Here is a 27,445-nt window from a genome sequence, read left to right on the forward strand (position 1 = left end):
AGTGTGATGTTTATCTCAGTATTTTGTTGACACACTCTGATTCAAAAAAATATGTTCCAATAATTACAGTGACTAGAGATTAGAGATGTGTTAATTAAATATTGTGAGGAGTCACCCAAAGCCTTGCTGTGCAATCACATCTCATTGTAACACGTTTTTGAGGTTAAACAGCACGTCCAAGGCACAGAAGCCCACCAAGTGTGAGACCCACCTTTGCCTCTCATGAGCAAATGTGGTGTTGAAGGTAATGTCTGAGCCAGATGCACCTTCCAGGGACAAAGGCTCACCTTTCCCTGAGCTGCTTGCACTGGGCTGTGCAGGGCTTGCTGCCAGCAGGAGCAGCAGCACAGGTGACCCGAGCTCACACAGCCCCAGGGGCTGCCCCAGCCTGCCCCAAAAGAACCCCAAGGTGTTGCTGGATCATTCATGGGCAGGGATGTTTGCACCAGCCCTGTGCAGGTGGGAAAGGCTCCCCAGGGCCAGTGCAAGGTGTGGTCCCTCTGTGCCCTCAGCTGCTCTGGGCTGCAGGCTGGGGGCACACCCCAGGGAAGCCCCAAGCCCCAGTGTCCTTGGAAATGCTCCCAAATCCAGCAGCTGGCTCAGAGTACTGTCTAGGCTGGATAAAACTTAGCAAATAGATTTGAAAATAACCTTAGAATGGCCCTGAGATAGGTTCAGTTCTTCAGTGGCTTCTGCCTTTCAGCAAAGCCCACCTGGAACAAAGCAGAGGTGCAGAATTCAGCATTAACTTACAGGTGATCTCTGAGGTGGGGATCAAGGCAAACTGGGATTCCCTTGCTCCAGAAGAGCCACAACAACCCCTGCAAGCACAGCCAAGGCACGTGCCAGTTCTCAGGCACAACTCTGGAACAAGGGTTGGAGCTGTGACCCCTTTTGCAAACACATTGCTTGGATTAACACAGACTGCTGCTTATATAAAAACTTTGAGTATTTTTTCTGCACAAGATTTTTAATAATTCTCCCTGAACGTTTCAGGGACATTTGTGGAGGAGCTGGTGACTCAGAGGGACCTGGTGTGCTGCAGGGACCCCCACAAGCAGGACCTGCAGCTGACCCAGCCTGGGTTCTGTTTCAGCCAGCATCCCACATTTGCAGGCCCATGTCCCCAGCATTGGTCACTACCTGCAAAGGTGATGAAAACTCTTAAAGCAAAAGCAAGAAAACTCTAGGAGAGCTGGGGGGATTATTGAGAGTCAGGTATGTTTACTGGGCTGGTTGACAACCCCCCAGTTTTGATGTGAGAGTTTGCTTTCAAAAATGTGTTTTGGTCAAAGTTGAAATGCTTCTGATGGCTGGCACATGAAATTAATAATGGAGATGATGGTAAGGAGATGCAGACTTGAAAATGGGCACCAAAGTGCAGCAGGAAGGGGGATTTAGGTCTCACACAAAGCATCCTGGGTTGCAGGGGATCACTGTACATTTTTAACACCTATGGTTAGGTTTCTTCTAGCAGGTGTGCTAGAGCTAAATTAGAAACACATGTGCCTCTGGCTTATCAAGTCCAACCAGTGACCCAGCTCTGCCAAGCCCGTCACTAAACCATGTCCCCAGGTGCCATGTCTGTGTCATACAGAACCATATGGGGGGAGCATAAACAGATCCCAGATAAAATATGGGGGAAATCATGGCTCTGGGGCAGAGCCTATAGGGCCTGTAGAGCCCTGGGGGGGAAATGAGCAGTTATTTTTGTGTCAAGATTAATCTTGGGTTTGTTAGTTGTTACAGAGGAAATGGACACCGAGCTGAAGTGCAGCCACAGCCAGTGAACTGTCACCAATCAGCCTAAAATAAATACCACACTAATGTCTGAGGCTGGAACATGCTGGGGAGTGTTTTGTAACCATATCTGTGAGCTCAGGGAGCCTCCTGCATGCTGCAATGTTTGCCTAAAGCTCCTCTCTTGGTCTGGCAGCAGAGCTGTTTGCATTGGCATCTCTGCCCCTCTTTAAGGTTCCAGTGTGAGGGAGAAAAGCAGCTGAAAATGGAGAACTTGAAATCACACCCTTCTTATGAGACCCCCAGAGGTCCCATTCTCACCCTTCAGAGCAAAGAGCAGCAGTACTTGGTGTGAAAGATGCTTATGACTTCTCTAACACATTCCTGATGGGAGCTGGAACACATTTTTTACAACTGCTCTGTAGCAGGACTGAGTATCTATTTGTCTGAAGGTTTATTTTTCTCACTCTGTCCTTCTCTGTGCTGTTTTCCTGTGGTAGCAGAATCAAACCCTAACCCTCAAAGGATATGAGAACTTCAGGACCAAAGCGTTCTCCTGTCTCATGCAGCTCTGTTTGAGCTGACAAACACCCTGAAAATACCAGAAACAGCTGGGGTGTTTACCCAGAGACAAACAGATTGATTGGGAAAAGTGGGAGAGCAGCCCCCAGCTGTCAGCAGCACCTCCTGCAAACGATGGCTACAGAGGCTGCAAGGGAGCAGCTGGTCCCTTCCATAAGCACAAGGTCTCAGGCTCTTGGAATTCCTCACCTTTCCTGATGGTGCCTCAGCCTAAAACTGCACCTGTGGCCCTGCCTGTGGGTCACAATGGGCTTGGGAAAGGCAGTGGTGGAAAGTGCTGCTTTCCAGAGGATGGTGAATGTCTTCAGAGGTGGCTGCCATTAAATACCCAGAAATGGCCAGAAAAGAGATCAGTTTATCAGGGGCTGCACATTTGCAATTCCCCTGGTATTAGCTCATAAGGCATGTGGGGGTTTCAGTGGTGGTCTGGGTTGTACTTTCCCCCCCTTACCTTCTGTGCTCTGCTCCCAGGTGTGTGTGCACACCAGCAGCTCAGCAATGTGCCTTTCCTGGAGGGCAAATCCTTCCCCGACAAAGGAGAAACAGCAGCTGGGGGGAAAGCAGGGAGGGAGGTGTCCAGGGGAGGGTCCAAAGCAGCAGCTCAGCACTGCCCACACCCCGTGCAGCTCTCCAGCAGGGACCTGACAAGAGATGCCTTTTCCTCAAATTGCTGCTGTAAACCCTTGTGCACCCCTACCAGGGAATTTTCCCTGGAAGTTTGATTGTCTGCTGTCAACTGCTATCAGTAACTCCCCACAAACCAGCCCAAAGCCTGGGATGTAGAAAGTGCATGAACAGATTTGGTTAGAGGTAGCTCAGTTTTATTTAATTTACATATCTGGACACGTCTGGGTTATGAAAGACTCAGCCTTTGATCCATTTAGCACAGCCCCTGAAGGAAAATGAGAGTACACATCAGTCAGGGATTGCACAGGCTCTCCAGACTGACAAGCACCCACAAACCTGCAGATTTTGGTTAACACATGCCTGCTCCCTCCAGCCTGGGAACAGCACAGCAGAGCCAATCCTGGTACTCCTGACACTGTACTGAACCCCAAAATGGCACACAGTGGATACATTTACAGAACACCTGTAGATAGACAGGCCTTTCGAGCAGGGGGTTCCACTCCAGGATTTAAGGGCAAACTTAATTTTTAATCTGTATTTCTAAAAATAAGGAAGTTACAAGTATTATTAAATTAGGGGTTTGCATTTCTCAAGTCCAACAAAAATTCAAATACAGCTGGCTTGAATAGCCTTACAGTAAGAGGAAGTCACTTGTTTCATACAAACTTCTTAAAAAGAAATAAAAATTAGATCACCAGCTAAGAAGTAATGAAGCCTAATCCTGTCCCCTCAGCTTGCTCATGGGCTGCACTAGAAGTAGTTAAGGACCCCAGCTGAAAAGCAGACCAGCTTCCACAAAAAGCTACTCAATTCCCTCCATGAGGTATTTCTCCATTAAAAAAAGCACACTGAACAAATCAGAGCTCCCTAAACTCCTAAACTTGTAAAGAATGTGTGTTCCCCTGAAAAACATCACTGTGGGGCAGAGCTCCTTGGAGATACAACACAGGAAGGAGTTTTCATTTCTGGTGGTTTAAAGCAAAGCTTTGTGGTTTGGATGGCTAAAATATTTGCAGAGAACCCTGAAGGACCATCTCTGCCACAGCAAGCCTGTCACAAGCTGCACTGCCAGGATGCTGTGTGGCACACACTCCTCTGCTCTCAACTTCCTGCCCACTGGGATCCAGTTAGGACAACTTCAGGATGACAAAATTTGGCAGTTCAAAACATAAGCAAAGGGAATTCCAAGAGAGGAGTGGTTTATATATACAGTCTGCACTTGGCACATTAAGTGTTTTATTCAGTAAAACAGGACACTGAGCTACCCATTCCTGTGCAGGGAGCAGCAGGTGTGCCCAGGTGGATTTGGAAAGGGAAAGCTTAGAATGCTTCCAGAGCACACTTCATTCTTCCACACTGCAAACCAGGGCTGTTTAGCACATCCAGTGTTTCTGAAAACTGCACCTGAATCTGAGAGCTGTGAATTATCAGCTTATGAGAGGAAGAAAAGAGCATGAAACCACAGCAGTCACGTTGCCTCAGTTAAAGGTATTCTGCCACAACCCCCAGTATCAAATGCTGCAGAAATTTACAATGCCAAAGGAAAGGAACACACCCAGAAATCCCTCCCACAAAACCCACAAACACGGGCCAACAATGAACAATCTCAAATTATTTATTAGGAAAAGACAAAGTACTGTTTCAACATTCGTACAGAACAAATGGCAATAAAACCAGGAAAATAAACTGTAAAAAGTAGGCCCATGACAGAGGAGTTGGTTTATGACAAAGCAAATGAAATCCAAACTTCACTCATGCAAACAAGCAGTAAAGAATTATTTACAGTTTTGATGGGATGAATTACAGCATTGTCCATATTTGGGCCCAAATCAAATTACTCAGTGACATAATAAAGGGATCTAATCTGTACATTCAATAATGAGAATCTATAAAAAGAAAAATAATTTAAACAATTTACAAGAGCTGTATTACAGATGGCATAAAGGCATCATTTACAAGAGCTGTTTAACAGGTGACACAAAGGTATTCATGAGTAATTTATGATGAAAAATTTGTAGCATGTATTTTTACATCACATCTTCAGTGTCTGAACAGTAAACAAGAAAGCAGAGACATACCATGAGTGCAATGCAATAGAATAAGGCAACTTAACCAAATGGCTCTTCAGAGAACTTCCACCCTACCAGGGTTTACAAGTCACAAACCTGCCTCTCTGCTTTGCTAACTAAAACAAATACTTGAAGACAGCATCTGGTGACTACAAGGCCTGCATATGATGAGACAGTAAATGGAAAATTAAATGTTTGTTTGGTAAAATGCCAAAACTCAAGAATGTAAAAGTGCAGGTTATCTAAAGCCCTCTATACCCTAACACAACCACATTAATTTTCACATTCTAGGTGTTGTAATTTAATGTCTCAAAATACTAATTCACTAGTCTTTCATAATGCACAATCTGAAACTAATACACCTCCTCCCAAAGCTTTTATTTACAATTTCTGAAACTGACGCCAGAAATATGAATTGTGAAATGTCAGCAATTTATAGCAAAGATTAGCAACCAGCACTCTAGATTCCAGTTCATTTTACAGGCCACCCTAATTAGCACATTTAGATTTTAGAATTACTTTAAATGGTATTTCTGACTTTTCAACAGCTTTCCTAAACTCTTTCAGTAGGGGCTGACATTCTTGGAAGTTTTAGCAGAGAACAAATGCCAATTGTGTTGTTCTACTTGACACAAATTTGTACAAAGAGCTACAGTAACAAAACAAGATGAAGGATAACATGGAAATGCAGGAAATGAAAACCCATCTGTCTCCTGATGTGCCACGGGCCTCACATAAAGCAGCACAGGAAGCCACACCTGCCAATGACTTGCCACATTAACACACACAGTCCACACAGTCAAAAAAAACCAAACCCAAAAGGGAAACTCAAAATAAGGCCAAAAAGTATTGGCAAATGATAAAATTTAAGTCTGTCAAAAGGACCAGGCCATAAATATTTTATTTACAATTTCTATTTAGAATCTTTATTTTCAACAAATGATTTAGCACCAGCAGGAATATGCAAAGTAGCATTACTGTGTTCCCCAGGCAGAAGACCTTGAGGCCAAATCTTGCTCATTAGTTTAAAAGAATGATTTACTGAAATAACTACAGACTGAGCAGGATCTGACACTCAGTTATGCAAACTGAGATTGCTCAAACATATTCCATTAGCACATTAATAATTACAGACATATTACAGCATCATCTGTTTTCAAAAGTGTGTTTTTAAGAATACTTAATATGCTTTCCACGTGTGATGCAAATGAAGCTAATAAAACAGGCTTCTTTGCAGAGAATTACTAATTTTACCACAGTTGACAAAATACTGGTGACGTACTTTGGAATACATCAGTAGAACTTTAAAGAACTTTGAGCAGGAATTATCCTTCTACACTGTGAAAATGCATTGTTTTAATCTCCCATGGTCATGTCTGAGGACTAAATTCTCCCGTTTTATTCACAGTGATTGTGAAACCCACCAGCTTTGACTGTGCATTAAGGGGAAGTGAAAAAATGATCACACCCAAACAGAAACTGTGTGTCCCCAGCTCTGCCCTGGGACCTACAGGCCTTGCTCAAACACTTCCAACCTCACCCACAGATCTTTGTTCACTTTTTAACCTCAGCAAAGCTCTGTTAATATTATATGGTTTTTAAGCCTACATAAAAAGATGCAGATAAGAAGAAAAGAAGTGACAAGGGAAAGAATTAGTCTGGTTATAACCAGAACTGACCAGAACTAGGTCAGCAGAACCACACTGACCCTCACCTCTGCTCTGAAGTCACTGCTTCCTCAGGATTACAGTGGAATTCAGAACATCAACAATGAAAGTGATATTTAAAAACAGGTTGGCTGAAAATTTATTCATTAATGAAAATTATTGACTTGATGTGAAAGACACCATCTAATCTTTATCTAGCAGAGATCTATTCTAGATAAAAAACCCTTTAATTAGTTCCAACCATTAAAACCCCACTGCTATTTTGAAATACTTAGAAATGAGAAGTTCTTTCAATGGATCTGGAAGCAGATGTTTCCTGAAAACCTGTATGGGGTAGGGACAGAGTATTACAGCCTTTACAGGCACCTTGCATCTATACTGCCAGCTCAAGTGCAAGCAGCAATGTTACACTAGCACTGAAGGAGCAGATGATCCATCAGGAGAAGCCAGAGCTTTTGATCATACAGCTGAGGTGAAGTGGGACAATGTGGGTGGTGTCTCTTCTTTCCACCCTGGAACTCTCAATTATGAGCACCTGTTGGCAGAATCACACAAGTGCTTAAGGGAGTTAAACATCTTCAAAAGGCAGGGCAGACACCTGAACACACTTTGGAAATCTTGAGCAAACTAAACACAGGGTGCATCACTGCAGCTTCTCTCTGAACTCCTACATGTATTGAGACTTTACCAAAAATAATGAAAAACTGCTTGTATTTAAACCTCTGCTCAGTTCAGTAAAGAACACTGAGGATGTTTTAATTCCAGCCTGTTAAATATTCAAGATGTATTGTAAGAGGTCCCCTTTCATTCAAACTGCAATTACCCAAGTAGACTTAGAAAGGTCAAAGTGGTTATGTTTAATAGCTCGGAATAAATTCACCCAAGATTGAACTCCTCTACCCAGAAATAAACAGTACTTATCTCATTATAAACTTGCATGATTTTTAGGGAGATAATGATACAATAAAACTGTGCATAATACTTGAAAGGACCAAGCTGGAGGGATAAGACCAAGAAATGCAAAATCCTTATCCCAAGACTAAGAGGTACAGGGATAGGAAGTCAGAAACCTGATGATTTTTTCCTGGTATCTCCTGCTACACTGGATTAAAGGGATCATCTGCATGGCCAATAAAACTACCTGCCATTTCTCTGGTAAGTATATTGGTTAGGAAACCTCATGGATAAAGTCCCAGTACCATAAAATTGGCATTATATGAAAAAATTAAAAGGCACTCACATGGCTGACTGAGCTGCAAATGATTACACATTCAAAGTGGGTCTTACATTTTACTTTCAAGAACTATCACAGAACTTTCCTCTAGAAAGTGGTTCCACTTGAGAAGACAACAGTAGTCCTGAAAAAAGCCCAGATTTTCTCTACTGTAGTACATCACACTGAATCAATTCACCCTAAAGCTGCTTCAGCCAATTAGCTCTGAGGAAAAGAGATGGCAAGGGTGAAAGTGAAAACAGACTCTAGCAGGAAAAAGCAACTTACTTCAGTGACTCCTATAAAAGAAACAAGCATTTTCAACCTGTTTACAAGAGAATTTAGAAGAAAAGACATTAAGGCTTATCTTGCAACTATTTGTGATGCCTATCATTTCTCCTGGTGGTAGAGTCAATCGTTGGAGACTCTAGTAACAAGTTCTAAGCTGACAGAAAATGAGATGAAACCCAAAGATGTGGCTTGAACACAGGACCCCTGGGCTTTACAGCAGGGCTTGACAACTGCTGTGGTTGCTCTTGTAATGAAGTAACAATTGTGCTGATAAAATTAGCAACAGGAAGCCAATTTTTTTAGAAGCTCAAGGGAAATAAAACAGAGGTAGGGCATACTTTTTGATTCTCACAGTAGTTTCTATACAGTACAGCTATTCAAGAATTACTCCATTTGCTTATTTTGTAACTCTGTACAGTTTACTTAAAAAAAATGCATGTTAGGTCACATCAACTTCCATTGGTTTAATGAACTATGGGTATTAGGTAATCATCTTCTATATGTGCTTTTGGTTAAATATACAAGTAGCTCCTAACTACTGCTTCAAGAGGTCTCTGAGTATCACCAATGAAGTGAAGTAGCAATAAACATGGACTAAAGGAACTGCTTCTAATGGAGCTGTAGTATGTCTCCTAAAGCACCCTTTGCAAGTAAAATATGCAGTTAGTTAGCAAAACTGTCAGCAGGCTGCCAGAACATTCAGAAAATTAAGTTTATACACAGTTTTATAACCAAATAAAGGTTACTTTTGATAGTCAATCCTAACTCAAAAGGAACAGTTTACAGTATTTATGAAGACATTCTAGAAAAACTGTATTCACTTATTTTCTGAAGTGCTCTGATTTAGCATTAGATCAGCTGAACTGTGAGTGTAATTTTTAGTTGTTTATGTCTATAGTGAAACATCAAAGCAAGCACAATGGAAATGCAGTACAGGTACCAGGAAAAGCAACAGTAAATGGAACTGCATTTGTGATTAGCATTGCACTTAATGAGTTGCCTACTCTAAGGTACTGTACTCTTCAAGGACCACAGAAAATTTTAAAAGCAAAAACTTATGTTAGTTTGGGGCTTTGAATTTTGAGAAAGAGAAGAGTGAAGGTAGCACAGGGGTTTCTAACACAAGGGGGATGTATCTAGAAATACAACACAGTCATGCTGTGGAATACTTGAGCAATCAGTTTTAAAAACCTTAAACCCCAAGATATGAACGTGTTTGAGTCTGGCTGCTCCTCATGCACTTACAGGAAATAAATTTAACAGGAAAATATCACAAAATTGGGTAGCTTTAGTCCACAAAAAGTCATATAGCTACTGACTCTGTAATAGTCCTGTAAGTTTAAGATTTCATGCCCCAGCTTCAGGACTGAAATTATTGTAATAATCACAACTGTAAATTTTAAAACTCTACAGAAAACCCCAAAAATCAGTTCCCGAGTATGGATTTTATCCCAAGGCCACAATTTGATGAATGGTTCCATATTGCAAGTGCATTAAATATTGGTCCATTTGCTGCTGCAATACAAACTCTGATGTTGTCCTCACCTTCCAAAAACAAACTTCCAAATCCAAAAGTAACCTCTCAACTTCAACATTTGCTTGAATTCTGATCAACTCTTACAAAATTACAGGGAAATCACAACTTCAAATCAGTAGGATGGGGCAAAAATTTGTCCAAACCTCTAGCCAAAGCATCAGAATTATGAGGTCCCATAATTAGTCTATTTTATAAGGATTTCTTCAATTCTCTCAGGCTTTACGGCACCTTTACAAATGATGATTCATGATGGCAGAACTTGAGGCCAAAAATAAAAAAAAAAGTAATACAGAAGGCATTTTGGAAGTCATGTCCTCAAAAAACCAAAAAAACCCCAAAAACAAACAAACAAAAACCCAAAAACCCCACAAACAAACAAACAAATATCTTCCCCCCAAAACCTGCCTTCATTAATCACTGAACTCGTTTCCAAATCCAATCAAAGACAGAGGAATCTTCCCAAAATACCAGCTGAATCTTCCAATAAAATTAAGGTACCTTCGTGAAACCTTGAAAATATCAACTGCTTAATCTGCTGCTTTGGCTGATTCTTTGTGTTTCTATTCTTCCCACTGTAAATTAAAGCATTAATATTATTTCCATTACACATAAAATTAAAATAATTATTATGTCTACTGTGGGAAACAACCGTCTACAGTTTCCTCATCTTGTCAATAGTATCTGGCTGTCTTTTGTTTTCTGTAAGTACACATAAAATTTGTGCACATAATAGCAGTAAAACTAATGAAAAGAATTTTTCAGTCATCAATTTTATATATAAACTGATGGGCCTAAAGCCTTGGGAATAAACCTGCAGTATTTGCATCCTGAGCACTTAAGGGTTTGGCATTCCTTTCTCTGGAATTTCTGGAAAGTTGTTTTCAGAGGCTGTATTGCATATTAGAAGTTCACTACTGGCTACACATACCAAAGAACCTAAATAACAGCCACAAACAGTTCACTTGCCAATGCCCAGCAGAGTGAAACCCCGTTCCTTACAACAGCAATACTCAGTAGCTTCATCACTTCTCAAAAAGAGTTACAGAAAATCAGCTATTTTCTTCTCCCCTCCCCAGATTTAATTCCCATCGACATAAACAAGTGTCATTCAGGTGGAAAATAGTTCAGTGTAGTGACATCTGGGATCTCAACTGAAATTTGGCAGCCCAAGCAGAGCACCAACAGCTCCAAAGTATCCCTGTTAAAACAAACAAAAAAAAAAGTTTAAGTAGGGTATTAGATTCTGCAGTAATCACATTTTAGTGACAACAATCATCTGATGGACCAATGCTACAGAAAGAACATGATACTCTTTTAATATATAATATTTCACAGTAATTATTTAAGGCTTTGTGAAACAAACACCTTATCCTTCTTTTCTAGCTTGACTTTAGGGGGTTTCCTGCCAAGCCTCACCATACACTGCAGGACCTCTAAGACAGGTATCAGTGACTCCTCAAGCATGGAAATCAGGTTTGGTTTTTTCTTCCTAGAGAAGCTGCAACTTTTGCTTGCTAAAACATCTTCAATACCCATAGCAACATTATTCTTAAAGTAAAAGTGAAAAATTCCTCCAATTATATCCACACATCACACTTTTGGACTATCTACCTGCATGCAAAGAACCACATTGAATTATTTTTCCCCTGTGAAATCTTCCCCTTCCCTAAAACTAAGAGGTATTCAAGTGTTTAGAATAAACACCTGACCAAATATGAGTGGAAAATTTACCCAAGAAAAATCTGAAGAGGGTAGAACTAACAAGAAACCATTCTACTGTTACTGTGGCCCCCAGAACAGACTGTCAGTCTTGGGATAAGCAATAAAGGAAAAGAGTTGTGAAAATCAACTGAAGGGAATAGATGGAACGCTGTAATATTTTCAGACCAAGAAACTGAGGACAAAATTCCCAACCCACTGCCCAGAAGCTGTAATTCAGCAACTGTTACACCTGTAACTAATACTGACTGCCTGTATTTCAACCAAAACAGGTCAAAGCTCTCAGTACTGCATACTGAGATGGCAGAAGCTGCCCAAAAGCAGGTTATTTTCAGAGCATAAAATCACTACAACAGCTCTGAGGGGTCTGTTGTGGAATGAAAACAGGCCTTGTCAAAGCAGTCTTGACTTTCAAGACATTGCTCAAGCTCAGCTGAGAATAATGGAAGTGTTTCAAAGGGCCAAGCTTTACATTTCTGCACTCTTTGAAACAATACTTACTGCTCTTTCCATCCAAACCCAAGGAAGACTGCTGACCCTTAGCACAGAGTTTAACATTTTGCTGCTCCTCTCCAGAGATCCACAGCATGAACTGAGAAACCCCAAAGTGACTGAAGTACTTCCTTGGCAGAAAACTGTTCCCAGAGAACCAATTCAGCAAGACAAACCTCCTGTTATTTCTAATATTTACTGAGCACTTGGTGCCTCAGGATATCACACATGAGAGCTACTCAATAGAGGCATTTCTGATTTATGGTGAAACAGTACACACAGATAAATGAGCCACAGCATACCTCATGTTCTAGAAACAAGGCCTTCAGCTGACCTTTTGACCAGTAATCCAGTGCATATGCAAGAAGCTTCATTGACAAAGTATTCACACGCAAAAAGTTGCCAACAAACACAACTCTGTTTATTTTCTGAAAAAAAAAAAAAAAAAGAAAACCAGCAAAGGATTAAGACTTTTCACTGTTTAACACAGCTTTGAAAAATTAAGCTATGAAAGAGAAGACTGTCTCAAGCAAGGAAAAAACCACAGAAAAACCAAACAACCCACAATTAAAACATGGTTCCAAAATTTAAAACACGGCATACTTGGGGAGAAGGAAAAACAGTGCAACCCTCGAGAATTAAGGACTTAATTTACAGACAAGTAGCATTTGTGTTTCAAATTAAGTGAGCATTTTCAGCAATTACACCAAAGAAAGGAGCCAGCTGAGAAAGAAATTAAATGAAAGATACTTCTGTTTGGTAGAGAAGACTCAATGCCTTCATAGCCCTGTACAATGCTGCTTGATCCATATGCAACAAGGCAGCACTGTAAAGAAGCCGAAGGCAGTAAGACATGACAGATGTTCCTTTCATCTCCAGCCCTCAGTATACCTCAGCCTGGCATCACACTAAGAGTACTTGAATGCTACCAGTGAGCTGTGAATTTTAATCCAGTCAAATGTAAAAAAGTGAAAATCACTTAATATTCCCCATTAACTGAAGTAAATCCAGCACTAAGTGAAAACATTAAACACTGCTTTAATGACCCGAGAGGAAGAACCAAATAAAATGTAATTGTGTTAGTCCTTAGTACAGTGCTTTAAAAAGCACTTAATTGCATTAAATAAATGATCATTTCCAAGTTATTACAATAACTAATATGACAATTCAACCTGTAGTCAAATGCCTAATATGCAACTGTTTTTTAACCTTTTTAACCAGTGAAGACAAACTTCTTAAAACCTTTTTAACTAATTAGGACACAAAAATGTAATTCTGCTCTACTGCAAGAAATCAAAATAATTACATTTATTTCATCTTTAGACATCAGTTCAAGGTACTACTTTGTGTATCCCTATTAGTTATTTCTTATGGTTTGTAGTTCTGTGACATAGCTGGAATTAGATCTAAAACCACTCGGAATAAAGGTAGTTTGTGCAGTTTACAAGTTCTGATCTGTCCTCATTTACTCCCACCCTTAAATATAAATAGCATAATTTGCCTAAGACATGCAGAATGTACTTTCAAATTCATCTCCATTTCAACTCTTTTGTTATTAAGCTTTGCCATAAAGCAAAAAGCCAAAATTAACACTTACAAAATTACCTTCCTTCTCCAAGACAGACATTAGAGAAAGTGAGGGAGAAGTTATTAAAACCAGAAAATATAATTAATCTGGCTGCTAAGCAAAAGGAGGGTTACTGCAGCTAACAGGGCTGTTGGTACTTCTGAGACAATCACATGCAAAGATTTTAAGTAGAACTCTAAATTCAGTTACCCAGAGTCTTCTCCAAGAAAGCCATTACTAAACCTCATTTTATCCCAAGTTTGTTGATAATGAAGGAAGAAATCCCTGCTGCTCAGACTCTCACAACTTCTTGCCTAAATTCAGTATTCTTCCCCAGCTTCTTGGCTGTCCACACTAATACTGAACACATACTGGTTCTTTTTTGAACTTTGAGAAAAAGAACATGGCAGGAAACCTTCTCTGTATCAGCCAGCAAGATGAGAGTTGTCAAAGCAATTTTAAAGACTCAAGAGCTAGAAAAAATTAAAAATAATGTTTATCTAGAAAGAAGGCTTTGATCAGAGGATAATTTCAGCTTGGAGAAACTGCTGGAAGCCATGATTATGCACTGCTTAAAGCAGGACTTTCAGCAGCTTAAATGCTGCAGTTGCTCAAGTCATGTATTTTGAAACCTCCAAGCACAGTTTGTCTCAGGAATGGATGCATTCCCTAGGTGACCCTGCCTTGGCAGGGGAGCTGGACTACATCATCTCCAGGAGTCCACTGCAACCCTAGCTGCTCTGTGGTTAAAGCACTAGGAACTGCTTCAGAATATTTTGACTGTCTCTGGAGAAGTGGGACAAGGATGTCTTTGCCAAAGGGGAGGGTACCTGATGAGGAGCTTTGTTAAAGAATGGAGCCCAAAGCCTGCAGGTAAGCACAGGATGTTGTGATGAAGGACTTCAAGTTCCCTTGCCAAAGCAGGGTGATTGCAGGCCCAGCTCAAAGCTACTACATGCATTTCCTCATTTCATTTGAGAATGTATTAAAAGGTTTAAAATTATACACCATTTCAGCAGTCATTTCATGTGAAGACAAATAAGAGAGCTGTAGATAGATCATTTCCTGGTCAGGTTTTACCTCATTTACTGCACACATCCGGGCAATAGAGCCAATGTTATTGGTGATGGTGACCAGTATGGCTCTAGCAAGATCTTCTTTACTGACAGACTCCCTCTTCTCTTTGTAGATCATATTCCCAAAACTAGAACAGGAGAAATGGCCATGAGTTACAAAGTGATTCATGTGCATTTGAAATAATTTCAAAATGAATTTTTTTATGCAGTAACAAAACCTATGTCTCATGTTTTCTCCTTGAGGAACTTGCTTTTTAAGTCTGTATTAAATACAGTAATTTGACACTACACCTCTATTTATTCCTTCACAGGAAACAGTCAATTGTGTTACAATAACAGCCCCCCAGCAAATTATATTTGTTCAGATTGTTGACTTCCATGAATAACCACCTACAGTAAAACAATTTTATTCTTCACAGAAGACTACTCTGCAAATCTAGTCACTGTAAATTAAGTCACTGCTTGATTGGTAAATCCTTCACTTCTCATGCTTGCTTCCTCACAAACACCTATCCATTCCTTTATACTCAAAGGAGAAGAAAACTATGAATTGAATTATTTTATGATGGAACACAACCCTCTGAAACAAAATGAACAGTGGCAGAATGCAATTTAGGTTGCAGAAATGAAGAGTTCTGGATCAGAAGGGCATTTCCCTTACCGTGCAAAGACAAGAACCCATAGCTACGTGTGATATTTTACCACCAAAGACTCTAAGCCAGATCTAAGTCAGTTTGGAGAGCAAGAATCCCGATTATTGTAAAACTCAAAAAGCCATTAAAGCTCTTATGGATCTTAAAAACCAAATGAGAACAGAAAGCACCAACATAAAGCAAGTTAAAACCTTATTGACTGAAGTGTAAAGTTCACACCTACTAAAACCTCTCAGCACATGGGCTCTCAAGAGGCTTGGACTCAGGTGGCTGGAGAGGGAGAACAATTAAGTTGCCATGAATTATGACTCCCTATGGAATAACAGCAAAGATTTAATGAACACTCTTATGTACATATTAGTTTCGCTTGCAGAGTTTATTTTTCTTATCTTTTGTAAGGGTAGTAAAGCTGTAGTATCATTGATGATATTCCCCAATGGAAATAATGTGTGCAGCTGTGACAAAAGTTCTCTGTTGATGACAATGACATTTTTATGGTGCAAACTGTTTGTGTTCAACAGCCCTCTTCAGTGAGAAAAGTAGAAAGTAGTTAAAACATTACATCAGGTGTCTGTAGTGACAACCACATTTCCAAAAAAAAAAAATTAGGAATTGCTTCACTGTAAGAGCAACACAAAAGCCATCTCCCACTCACCTTCCCTCTAGACAATGGCTCTACTAAAAGACTCTAGGAAATATAAAAAGAAATTGGTACTTTTTTTCCCTCTCTCGTACTGATTTTGACTGGGATAAAGTTAATTTTCTTCCTAGTAGCTGTGTGCTGGTTTTAGCTGGGATAGTTATTTCTCTTCGTTGTAGCTACCACGGAGCTGTGTTTTGGATTTGTGCTGGAAACTGTTGATAACAGAGGGATGTTTTTGTTATTGCTGAGCAGTCAAGGCCTTTTCAGCTCCTCACTGCACCCACCAGTGAGCACAGTGGGGGTGCAGCACAAGGAGTGGGGAGGAGACCATTCTGTTCTGTTCCATTCCTGTCCTGTTCAACACTCTTTATCTCAACACACCAGTTTTATTTTTTTCCTCCCAGTTCTCTCTCCCATCTCACTGGAGGGAGCCTGAGTGGCTGTGTGGTGTTTAAATGCCTGCTGGGTTACAGCACACCACCTCTGCACTCTGTTCCTGCTGCTCCTGCTATCACCTCGTGTTCCCTCTGACTCACACAAAGCTGTGCATGAAATACCTCAGGAGGTTTCTTCAATATTGACCCAGCAGGCACCTGCACTTGCACATGGCTTTAAACCAGCAGGAAAGCTGAGGATACAAACTTTTAGGATAAAAATGTAACTTGACTACAATAAAACCATGCAGAAAAGCAGTTCTTTCTGCATGAATAGTTTAAGCCTTGTTTTTGAAGCTCCTCAAACCAAGAGAAGAATCCAAAAAGGGACTCCTGCTTACCTGGATGCTACAGCCCATCCTGGTAAACCAAATCTTTCATAGTCTCCTCCATAAATATCCCGAACCAGCTTGTCAGCATGTGTGCTGTCTCCTTTGGATGCCATTTCCAGAGCTTCTTCAAAACTTTCACAGCCTGTCAGCAAACTGCATAACCCAAGGAAGGTCCCTCCACCTAGACTAAGGATAGAGAAAACCAGCTGCTTTCAAACAGCATTTCCTCACATGAAAGATGCTTGTGTCATTGCCCCATAGAGTCACAACCCCAACGTAGGTTTTTAAATTACCTTGTTCCAGTTACTCTTTTATAGTTGTCTTTGGAATGGACTGATAAAATACTGACTCCTGAACCAATGTTAACAACCAGCAATGGGTATGGATCATCCAGGTTAAAAGGCATCTTTTGGCATCTCTCTGGATCTGAGGCATTTTCAAAATAATAGCACTCTGCCTGGCCATTGAAGCTGACAGAGTCTATGTACAATAAGCCTTTGACAAGGCAGTCAAGCTCATCCAGTTTGTGCAGCTGGAGGTTTCCAATCTGTGTTAAGAAAGAAAGAAAGACTGTGGTAACAAGTTCTAACATTGCACAAATGTGCTACAAATATGGGACTATATTTGTACTGCCCAACTTTAAGAAGCTATCTCACATGACTAATTCAGGAATTTCAATGCCACTATAAAGCCAACAGAGAATTCAGACCTAAATTCTGAATACATAAACTTAAACTAGCAAGTCAATCTGAATGTAAATCCAGATCTCAGACCTGAATCAAAAAGAGACACACAATATAAGTATCTTCTTTGGTAAGCTCAAAGATCACTTTTGAATACTAAAACATTACTCCACTGAAAAATTAAGAACATTTTTCATCAATTTCAATCCATAAAAAGGTCATCAAATACCCTAGAGGCCCCACTGAGTGTCATCTTGGTGGAACTCGTATCTGAAAATCTGTTCAAGGTTTGTTGGGTTCCTCCCCCATCTTACAAGTCAAAACCATAATTTCTAAACTATCAGCACATAAAAAGTTCAATGGCATTGTACTAACTATCCTTGCAACTTCATTAACACTCCAAGGATCACAGGAAAACCACAGGTCAGAAATTCTACAGGGCTTAAGGCTCTCTACAGCTCTTCCATAGTTCTGCACGTGATATTTAAGCTGCCATTCTCTCATAAAACACAAAGACAATTAACCTGTGGATTCCAGGAAGGCTGTAACTCCTCACCATACTTTATACAATTAGTACTAAAACACATTAGAGCTGTCCAGTTTTTCAAAACCCAGGTTATTTTAACCCATCAGCTTCAGGCAGAGGCAAGCCAGGCTACCTACTGTGCGAAAGTCTTCCTCGAACTTGTAGGCGCCACCGCCGGTGGCACAGAGCACCGTGTGTAGTGTTGAGAAGTTTTTGTTTCTTCCCATTTGGATAAAGGTAGGCAAATCATGAGTTGGGAACCGAATAAAGTGCAAGTTTCCTCTTCGAGCAAAAATGGTTAAGTCTTTCAGCTCCAGGTGGACATCCCGAATGCCAGTGGATCCGTAGGCGACGTTGGAAGTCAGGTATTTGCGGATGCTCTTCAGGCTTTCCACTTCCTCCTGCTCCTCCTCTGCAGTGATGTCAATAGGTTCAAAATAGGCAAGTTTGACCAATGTTCCCCCAATGTCCATGCCAAACCATGGGAAAGCTGTGAAGATACAAGAATGAGCCATTAGGTTTGTGGAAGAGCAAAAGCCTCACATGGAGTTTGAGACTGACCTGGGCTGTACTTTTCAACAAGACAGACATTAACAACAAACCTCCCAGGAAAAAAGATCTAGTGCTCATTTCAATTACCTGACCTCAAATGTCTCTCTGGCCTCATGTAAGAATGAAAAAATGAGCAACTATACACATGTAAATGGCGTAAGGTGCTCAGAAAGATCAACTAAAAACTCCCCAAACTACACCCTATCTTTCAGACCAACCCATAAACAAAATTCAACCACTTTTTCTTATTGAGAACAAAGGATTAAAATAACCTTCACTTCTAAAATAACAACTCTGACGTAGTTCAGCACAAAGACTGCAATGCACACTTCAAGAAAGCAGGTTACACATTACAGCTGGCAACAGGGGCAGCCCAGGTACTCCTCCTCTAAGTCCCTCACATAATGTGGTTGTTGAGAGGAAATTTATTTGCAAGCACTTTAAAACTTGACACTGTTAAGATGCCAAATTTCTATCTCTGGAAGTGAAAGGGATGACAAAATGTCCTATTAAAAAGTGCAAGCAGAGAGAAAATTAATATTATTGAATTTAGGTTCCTTTTTTTTTTTTTTTTTGGTACCTTGGTGCTTGGAAGGAGGAATTTCTGTACTGCAGAATAACAGCACTAAACCACAAGTGCTTTGCCTTTGTCCCTTATGTGGGAAGACTGTAGTTCCTAAAAGGGATTTTGTCTATGACATGCATGACCAAAGTTTGAACATGCCTGTATCAATAAATATTCCTAACTAAGTGCAGTAAAACAGATACTTAGAAAACCTACAGCAAAGACAACATCTTCAACTGAGAGCTTTCCCACTGTCATTTCCCAGAAACAGTTTAAAAAAGATCCTGGATATCCAGCTGGGAAGCTCATATTCTATTTCCTAATTGATACTGTAACTTGCTTGGTTTTGCCTCCTCTTTTTCTTTTTTAGTGCTCCAATTCATCTCTTCAGATGTAATTTATATCTTACAGAAGCATGAAACTCAGGAACAAAACCAGAAAGATATTAATATGCCTATCATGAGCAAGATGCAATTACACTTTATTTACATTACCAGTGGGATCTATATTTGAGAAGAATGACCTACCAAAATATTGTAATATATTCAGTCAAGGCTGACTGTGTGTCAGTTTATTTATTGAGTGCTAAAGTTAAGAAGAAAAGAAACTTCAATGATGCCTCAACTTCCAGAAATGGGCATCAACAGAATATTGTCAAACATTAACAAAAAAAATTTTAGTTGGTTATCTTAACCTTGATAATCTAAATTTAAATACAAAGGTAAATTCTATGAGCAAAATCTAGTTTGAAGTGGAAATGAAGAAGTTCTATAAACCTGGTATCTTTTTCATAAAACTGAGGGCTAAGCATAAGACTAAGCAGAGAGAAAGCATAGAGACACACATGAATTGAGTTTGTGACTGCATGCTAGCCTTCTTCACCCTGAGACTCAGGACATAAGAAAATTTGTCACCTTACTGCTTGACCACAATTAGCTGAGGATTTAGTAAGTGACCTCACAAAGTTTCAAGCCCTTGCCATGAATGGTGTCACAAGAACAAAATTGTTGATTCACCCAGCAGACTAGAAAGTGCCTGGAGGAGTCAATCCAACCCACGCAGAATTTAACTAGGACACCCCAACCCAAGCACTACCTGGATTCTACCTAGTGAAGAACTGAGATCTTGTCCTCCAAAACAGGAAAGAGGAGGGAACAGCTGAAAGTTCATGAGATGAGTTTAAGGATGATTTGGTGCAAGTCATGCCTGTTTGTCAGAAGATCCACTCCATCCCATGTTAAATGATCCAAAAAGCTTTTGCAAATACAGCATTAGTCATGCCTCTGTAAGTCTTAAGGTTTAAGGATCTTGTACACCAAGAACAGCTGAACTGTACGTTTATTCCATAATTTAAATGAGAACACATTTTATGCTGAAAAATGGGATCATGCTGTACAAGATCAGTTTTCTGGGTTAACTGAGTGATCTTAACAGCCATTTACAGACTTTGAAGAAATAGGTCAGCTTTCACCTGTAACAAACCCCAGGAAGTTTTATATTTTTTTATTGAAAATTTGTGAAGATTTGGCTGGCAATACATTGCTCAAGTTTCATTTGCAAGGTGGAGGAGTTCTGACAAGCAACTGGGCCCACGTACTGTTAACTTAGTCCTTGTACCAGCAAGAAGGTGTTACACAAGGATTCTTGTGCATCCAAGCCACTCTTAATTGATTTGTATGGATTTTATTACAGGTGCAGCCAGGAGAATGAAAGCCATTTTCTTTTCCAAACACAGAAGGGGATCTACATACACACAAATGGCAAGGGCACAATCAGTTGGGACTGCAAGGATACAAGATTTATCTATGCCTGAGCTATCCTTAAATAACAGAAATATACTGATTCTACCAAATTTGAATGCAACTATACATGGACACAACATGGAAACCTTGTGAACCTTCATCTTACTGCTGCAGGTTTGCTTAGGGTAGATCTTGGCTCAGTGTCCATCATATCTGGATGCAGGGATATATAAATGACTCTACAAATGGTATTTTTATACTTATATCTGTGGGTCAGGCTTCTCTGAGAGATTTAGGAACAGAATGCCAGCAGCAAAACCTTTAGAAAAAAATATTCCCAGACATCAGCTTGATCCTTTCAGCAGTCACAGTTACAGAAGCATGTCTGGATGAGGCCAATGCCAATTACACAACCTTTTTTTTCAAGCTTACAGGTCTGCAGATACTAGGTTTGAAGACTTGCACAACTGTAACCACCATTCCATAGCTTCACTCCATAAGGAGAGTCAATTCCCCTGCACTAAAACTGGAATTTTTTTCCACAGCTCTGTGGGGATTAGATAATTAAAAGATTTTTTTAGCTCTTCCTCTTGACTGTTATTCCCAGGAATATTCCACAAAAAGTGATGCACAGCTCAGAGATATTCCTTGCTGAGAATTTAACTGCTATTCACAGAACAAATCCAGGGCCCAACTTTTCAAAGTTCACCTCCTCTCTTCAGCGGTCAGTAACAATTTGAAAAAAGGAAAAGTAAGAATTCAGCTTTTTATTTAACAAGCACAACTGCCTTGCATAAACTACATAAAGTTCTTTCAAAAACTTTATGTAAAACCCATTTTGCTTTTAAGAAGTCAGGCCAAGCTCTATTTAAGAATACACAAAATACAGATCTATACTATCCAAGAAGAGACAGACACATGAAGAAGGACACTAACTGGGAAGTCAAAATGCATATGGTGTTTAATGTGATACTTCACACCAAATTTAACTATCTTCAGGACACCAAGTGGAGTACCATAACATACAACCTCCTTAATTACAAATCCAGATTTTCTTTCACTCCCCAGCTCTCCCAGGAGCCGCTGTGGTCCCTACCTAGACACAGCAACCAGAAGCCCTTGCAATAAAGCAACAGATTGCTCAGTACATGCTGTGAAGACAGCTCTGAGGGGCAACCTGCTCAGAATTAAAAAAAAAACCATGATCTTTAAAAGGATTCCCTAGAGCTGCTTCCTGCAATTAGAAAAGTACTTCCCGCAAGGAAAGAGCGCTGTGGTCATGTAATGATGGAACAGTTCTGCTGAGTAAGAAAACCCATGCTGGTGTGGCTGTTCCTTGTTATTTAAACCTTAATCATCTTTAGAGATAGCACAGGGAAGCCTCATTCTCTTGTGTCTGCACTTCTCAAGTTTGTGCTGCACACAGTCACTGGCAGCAGTCTTAAGGTTACTTATATCTTATCATATAAGGTCTTTATATGCCAAATTAAATAATTACAGTACATGTCTTGTTTGTGCCAATGCAAGCACAAAGGCTGAAGTGTTTTCCTTTTCCATGGGTTCTTCAGGGGACCTTTGAAGCTTTCCACCCAGGCCACACACTTGTATTCTGATTTTGTACACCCATTCTGGAGCCAAAGCTGCAGGAAGTACACACTCAAAGACTTAGCTACACCCCTCTTATTCAGTCAAGCCTAAGATTCCTCAATTTAATGTTCTATTTGTATTTTGCTTTTAAAAACGGAGAAACAGATTCCTGTCAACCTCTTTCCTATGAATGTAATGACATATCTGAAACACAAACACCGTTCGAAATACTTCATTTTCCCTGTAAGATAAAGTAACACTCTGGGTCAATCCTGTATAAATTTAACAAGAACCAACCTTCAAAGAAGAGTAGCTAACTCCTAATTCAAGCTGGGAGCTTGGCACCATGGGGAAAAAAAAATTCACAGCTGTCAGTGACAGCAAAGAACAGCCTACCACATTTTGTGTCATCTCTGCAAGAAAGCTTATGCATTATTAAGAAATAAGACTGTTGCACTCCAAGTACAAACACGGCTTGGGGAACAACTGCCAAAGGGTGCCAAAGTTCATGATGCTATACAGCCTTAAAATACAACACAGGAAAACGATCATGAAATCCACGAAAACTTAAACTTACTTCTGTCAGCACTGCAACAGCTCTTTATGAAACTGAGCAGTATCATCAGTTCTGATGCCCAAAACTTATCTAATTCAGCCTAGTACACAGCCTTTGGTAACAAACCTAACCTTGATCCCATTCTTATCTGGATACAGATAAGGCAAACAACTATTTAAAAGTTCTACTGAACCATTACACAGTTAGTGTTTATAAACACATTAACGAAATGCATTTTGCAGTTTTTCCAAATACATTTTCTTATGTGCATGTGCATCCATTCTTATACTTCCAGCATTTCCTTAAATCAGCATGTAGCAAAGTACAACCTGATGGTAAATTTTAACAGCTAAATCAGCTGGGGGGCTAAGGCAGCTAATGTGAGCTATGGGACAAGTTAAGAGAAAACACAGCAAAGCTTGCTGAACTGTTAAATTAAATTAAATGAAATTGACCTGAGGGCTGGACAGCAAAATGCCCTTGCTGTGCCCATGAACACCAATCTACATGGCCTATGAGCCTCTACAGAGCAAAACTGCACTTAAGTGTCCTCCTTGAGACACTGGAGACTTTCCTTAACAAGTTGTGTAACAGGTTCTTGGTTCACATATCCCAAGTCCAGCTCAAAATACATTTGGGCTGGACAGAATTAACATGCAAATTAAATGTATCTGACACACCCTGGCACATCCTCCCATTTTCCTTGTGGGAAAACTCCATCACGCTCTGCAAACTCCCACTCAGCCACCTCTAATCACGCTCCAGAACAGCCCTGTTCACGGTGGGAGGACAGGTGCTAATGGGCAATTACTGTAACTGCTCTTCATGGGCTGTATCCTTCTACAAGTGGGTACCACATAAAGCTTAATACAGGACAAAATATCTCTGCTTTCAGCTTCTCCCTCCTTGCTCATTCTGGTAATTTTGTTGACATTTCAGCAGCTATTTCTTTGGGGATAGGTGTTATTATGGTAAGATACAGAATGCAGAGGCATAATTTAACACTTAAAGATGCACTGTGTATAACACTTTTGGTATACACTGTTCCTGGCAGTATTAATCCATTATTAGAAATACATTTTTCAACAGCAATCAAGTGAGAGCCTCTAACATCTGCTATGGGCTAATAATCAGCTTTCAAGGAAATAAGAAAATGCTAGGATACCAAAAAACTATGCAGCAAATTCCACAGGAAAAAAAAAATCCATCTATTTATAGAGGATTCTCCATCAATCCAAATGGATTTTTCATCAATTTTACCACACTTATTCTCCATGTGTCCACAATGATTACATGCGTCCATAGAACCACACTGGAGAAAATAAACTTGAAATGTTCATACTTCCTTTATACTGATGCAAGATTTTGCAAATCTTTGCAATGTACATTCATATATTAGTGTGTCTCAATTCACCTCAAGGGAAATACAGGCATTTGTTCTCAAACTCTTTTCAATAAACAATCAAAAAGAACAAACTGCAAAAAGTAACACACACAGTGCATCAAGTACTCAAAGTCTCTGCCTTTCCTTCAGCACTGGGTCACACTCAGAGCCAGGAGGAAGGGCTCCAGCTCCCCTGGAGAGCACAGCGCGCTGGCACAGCGCTCTCGCCTGCCCCCGCCAACACGCACAGCTCTCTGAACGAGCTCCTGCTCTCTTCCCTTTGGGCAGATCCCACACAGCAGCAGTTCTGCAACACTTGCTGCTCTCACATTTATCATCTCAACCCACAAATAACCTTTAGAAATCTCCTTGAAAATTGCCAGCCCTTCTTCCCCATGGGCATTTCCTCAGAAGAGCTATCACGCAACTGCTGCTTGGAAGGTTCCTCTGGAGGTCATCTGGCCTGACCTCTCTTACACCAGTAGGAAAACTGCCAGCACCAGATGAGGTCAGCTACAGCTTTGTCCAGTCAACACTCTGAGGCCTCAGAAGTTTTTCAAGAATCCTCCAAGAATGGAAACTCCACAACCTCTCCAGCTCCCACTCCTACACTGACTCAGTACAAGGTTTTTCTGATTTGAATTTCTCTTATCTTCCTTTAAAATGCTTGACTGCTCTTATCATCAGCACATGAGATTTGAATGGCCCTTTACTATCCTCTTTCAAGACAGCCAATCTCAGAAGCTGTGTTGTATAAATTCTGCTGTGTTTCTCACAGTTTTTACTCCATCAAATTAGTGACAGCATTAGTCAGGGGAAGATCTGGAAAGGAGGACCACACAAGCATGCGCAGGCAGGGTACCCTCATCAGGAACTCTGGTTTGGTGTTTATATTTTACCCTCACCTCTCTCATGCCAACCACATTCAGGCCTTCCTTCCTGATGCTAAACATCACAGACAAAAGTACAGATAGACTAAAGCAATCTGCTCAATTCTACTCTGCAGGTTCTTAAGTTAAGTAACAATTATCCATTTTCCCCAGAACCACATCTGGCTCCATCACAGATGATTAGGTACTCACTTGGTCTGAGGAATGTACATTCAACAATTGTGCTGAAAAGTGTCTACAAATGTCTTAGCCAAATGATTTGTGAACAGTCTCTAAGCGGTATTGTGAGCCCAACTCAGCTTTCACGTCCATGTGAGCATTTAAGCCAAACTGAAAGCAGTATTTGGGTACCAGAGACCCTGAACATCAATTTCCACCTTCAGGGCTTCTGTGGACCTGGTCCTCTTCAAACATTCAGCTGCTCTCTCAGCTGAATTAACCATGAGCAGAAATCTGCAGACTGAGTCTAAAGTTCACTGCCTCAGAAACTCTGTGCTATTACCTTTTAAAAAGCCAGCAGCTCCAAAGTGTGTTCAAGAGTCAAGAAGAAATAAACAACGTAGTTTGACACTGTATCCTGCCCCTTCTGCTTATGCAGTTCCAACTGTTTCTAATTCCTGTCCTGAAACCAACATCAAAGTTCAAATTCAAGAACTAGAAGAGCGTAACTACAACTGCAGCATATTTGAGCAGTTAAAACTTCTTGGTAACATTTGCACTGTTATTTAACCTTGAGGCTTAAATCCACCACTACAGAAAACAAAGGCTTTGAGGTCCAGCAGAGACAGTCCTGAAATCAGCAGGTTTCTACAACAGGAGCAGCCATAGTCTCCCCATTCCAATTCTCAAACCACTATAACATTTTACAGCCAGCTATGCTGTTTTGATGAGATTTCTTAATATTATACCAGGGGAAAACAATGTTGCCTGAACTTTACTCTTCATAAACATCATTACAGTCAATTCAGCAATTTCCACACACTGGCACTAACAAGAGGTGGTGGTTAGCTGTGTGCTACAAGATACATATGTAGTGTTTCCCCACCAGACCACAGGAAACAACCTACTTTCAAAGCCTTTATAGCTATTTCTAGAGCTATGCTAATACCTCCTGTGTTAAATATGTGTTTGGTGATTTTCCTCTTCTTGGGCTGCTCAAAAACTAAATTTAAGACATCCACTTCCAATGTCCGGTCTTGGTTGCATGCTGTTCATTAGCCAGTCAAGCTGTATGAACTACACGAGGCCTAGAAATTTGGGACTAGCCATCTTTTCTACACAGTAACTCATCCTAAAATTAAGTCCTTAAGTATGATGGCAAAGAAAAAGATGCTAAACTCAGTGGAGCAAAACCTGCATCCCTTTCAGCTAAGGCACACCTGTATGAACTTGACAGGTGTGTTGCCTAGCACAGCTGTGCATCTCTTACACTGAGAGCATCAACTGCATATAGATCAACCATACTCAACCCAAATCTCTCTTTCCAAGAGGTAGCTGTAATCTTAAAATGTTTTGTTTATATTTACCTGAGTCTGAATCACGTTTACCCCCACAAAACAAACATGGCACTCCTGAACAACACATAGCAAGAAATATTAATACAGCTGTGATTATTAAAGGGGAGCATTCAGCGCATTTTAGTGAAAGAGTTATATCCAAATATTAGTAAATATTCTAAAATGAATTAGAATTGATTAAAGAAATAAAACTGTAGCAACTGCAGCCACCTGCACAGATGTTCAGCACAGCGGTTAAGTGGTTCATCAAAAAGAGCACCCATCCCCAAGAAACTGATTATATCACTTTCTATTCTAGTCCTTCCGACGCCAGCAGTGAGGATCACCTGAACCCCGACACCTCCCTCAGAGGGACGCACAGGAGCGAGACGCGTCTCTGCGGGCATCTCCCGGATCCATGGATGGGCACCGCCCGCCGCGCGGCCCCGCGCCCCCTCCCCCGGCCCGGCCTTACACGGCTTCTTGGCATCCTTGATCTTCATGGCGCTGCGGCGGCGGCCCGGCTCGCTGCCGGCCGGGGCGGGTCTCCTGCCGCTCGCCTGATGGGGCGGGCAGCGGCAGCGGCGGCTCCGCGGGGCCGGGCCTCGCTCTCCTGATGCTCCTCGCCCGCCGGGTGCCCGCCTCCCGGGGAGCGGCGCTGGCCGCGCCCGCCGCTACGCCCGCGGCCCGGGCAGGGGCCGCTCCAGCGGCGGCATCGGCGCTCGGGCCGGGGCGGGGAGACGGGGCGGGGCGGCCGCGCTCCGCTCGCGAGGCGCCAAGCGGAGGGAGCCGAGCGGCAGCCGCGGGATGAGCCGCGGGACG

General features: G+C 41.0%; 1 protein-coding gene across 4 annotated transcripts; it reads right to left on the reverse strand.

The window, feature by feature from the left end:
* Positions 1–4,546: 4,546 nt before the first annotated feature.
* Positions 4,547–27,256, reverse strand: PANK3 (pantothenate kinase 3). Of its 4 annotated transcripts, none has more exons than XM_059860166.1 (7): positions 27,099–27,256; positions 17,989–18,341; positions 16,936–17,189; positions 16,652–16,828; positions 14,585–14,708; positions 12,240–12,365; positions 4,547–10,924 (listed from the first exon to the last, which is right to left on the reverse strand). In XM_059860166.1, the coding sequence occupies exons 1-7, from the start codon at positions 27,124–27,126 to the stop codon at positions 10,874–10,876; spliced, it is 1,113 nt and encodes a 370-aa protein (XP_059716149.1). In that variant the 5' UTR covers positions 27,127–27,256; the 3' UTR covers positions 4,547–10,873. The 4 variants fall into 4 exon arrangements, with proteins under 4 accessions (XP_059716149.1, XP_059716147.1, XP_059716150.1 ...); XM_059860164.1 differs by having other exon boundaries at positions 27,004–27,128; XM_059860167.1 differs by lacking the exon at positions 27,099–27,256 and adding an exon at positions 26,971–27,092.
* Between the last annotated feature and the right edge of the window lie 189 nt (positions 27,257–27,445).

This window comes from Haemorhous mexicanus, chromosome 15 (assembly GCF_027477595.1).
Source record: "Haemorhous mexicanus isolate bHaeMex1 chromosome 15, bHaeMex1.pri, whole genome shotgun sequence".
In the NCBI taxonomy this organism is placed as follows: Eukaryota; Metazoa; Chordata; class Aves; order Passeriformes; family Fringillidae; genus Haemorhous; species Haemorhous mexicanus.

Excerpts from the sequence above, each read along its gene's own strand:
- PANK3 (XM_059860164.1), bottom strand. The coding sequence starts at position 27,043 with ATGGATCCGGGAGATGCCCGCAGAGACGCGTCTCGCTCCT. Across the intron at positions 16,829-16,935 it reads AAAAGAGTAACTGGAACAAG|TCTAGGTGGAGGGACCTTCC; the intron begins GTAATTTAAAAA and ends CTCTATCCTTAG. Across the intron at positions 14,709-16,651 it reads GGATGGGCTGTAGCATCCAG|TTTTGGGAATATGATCTACA; the intron begins GTAAGCAGGAGT and ends CTCCTGTTCTAG.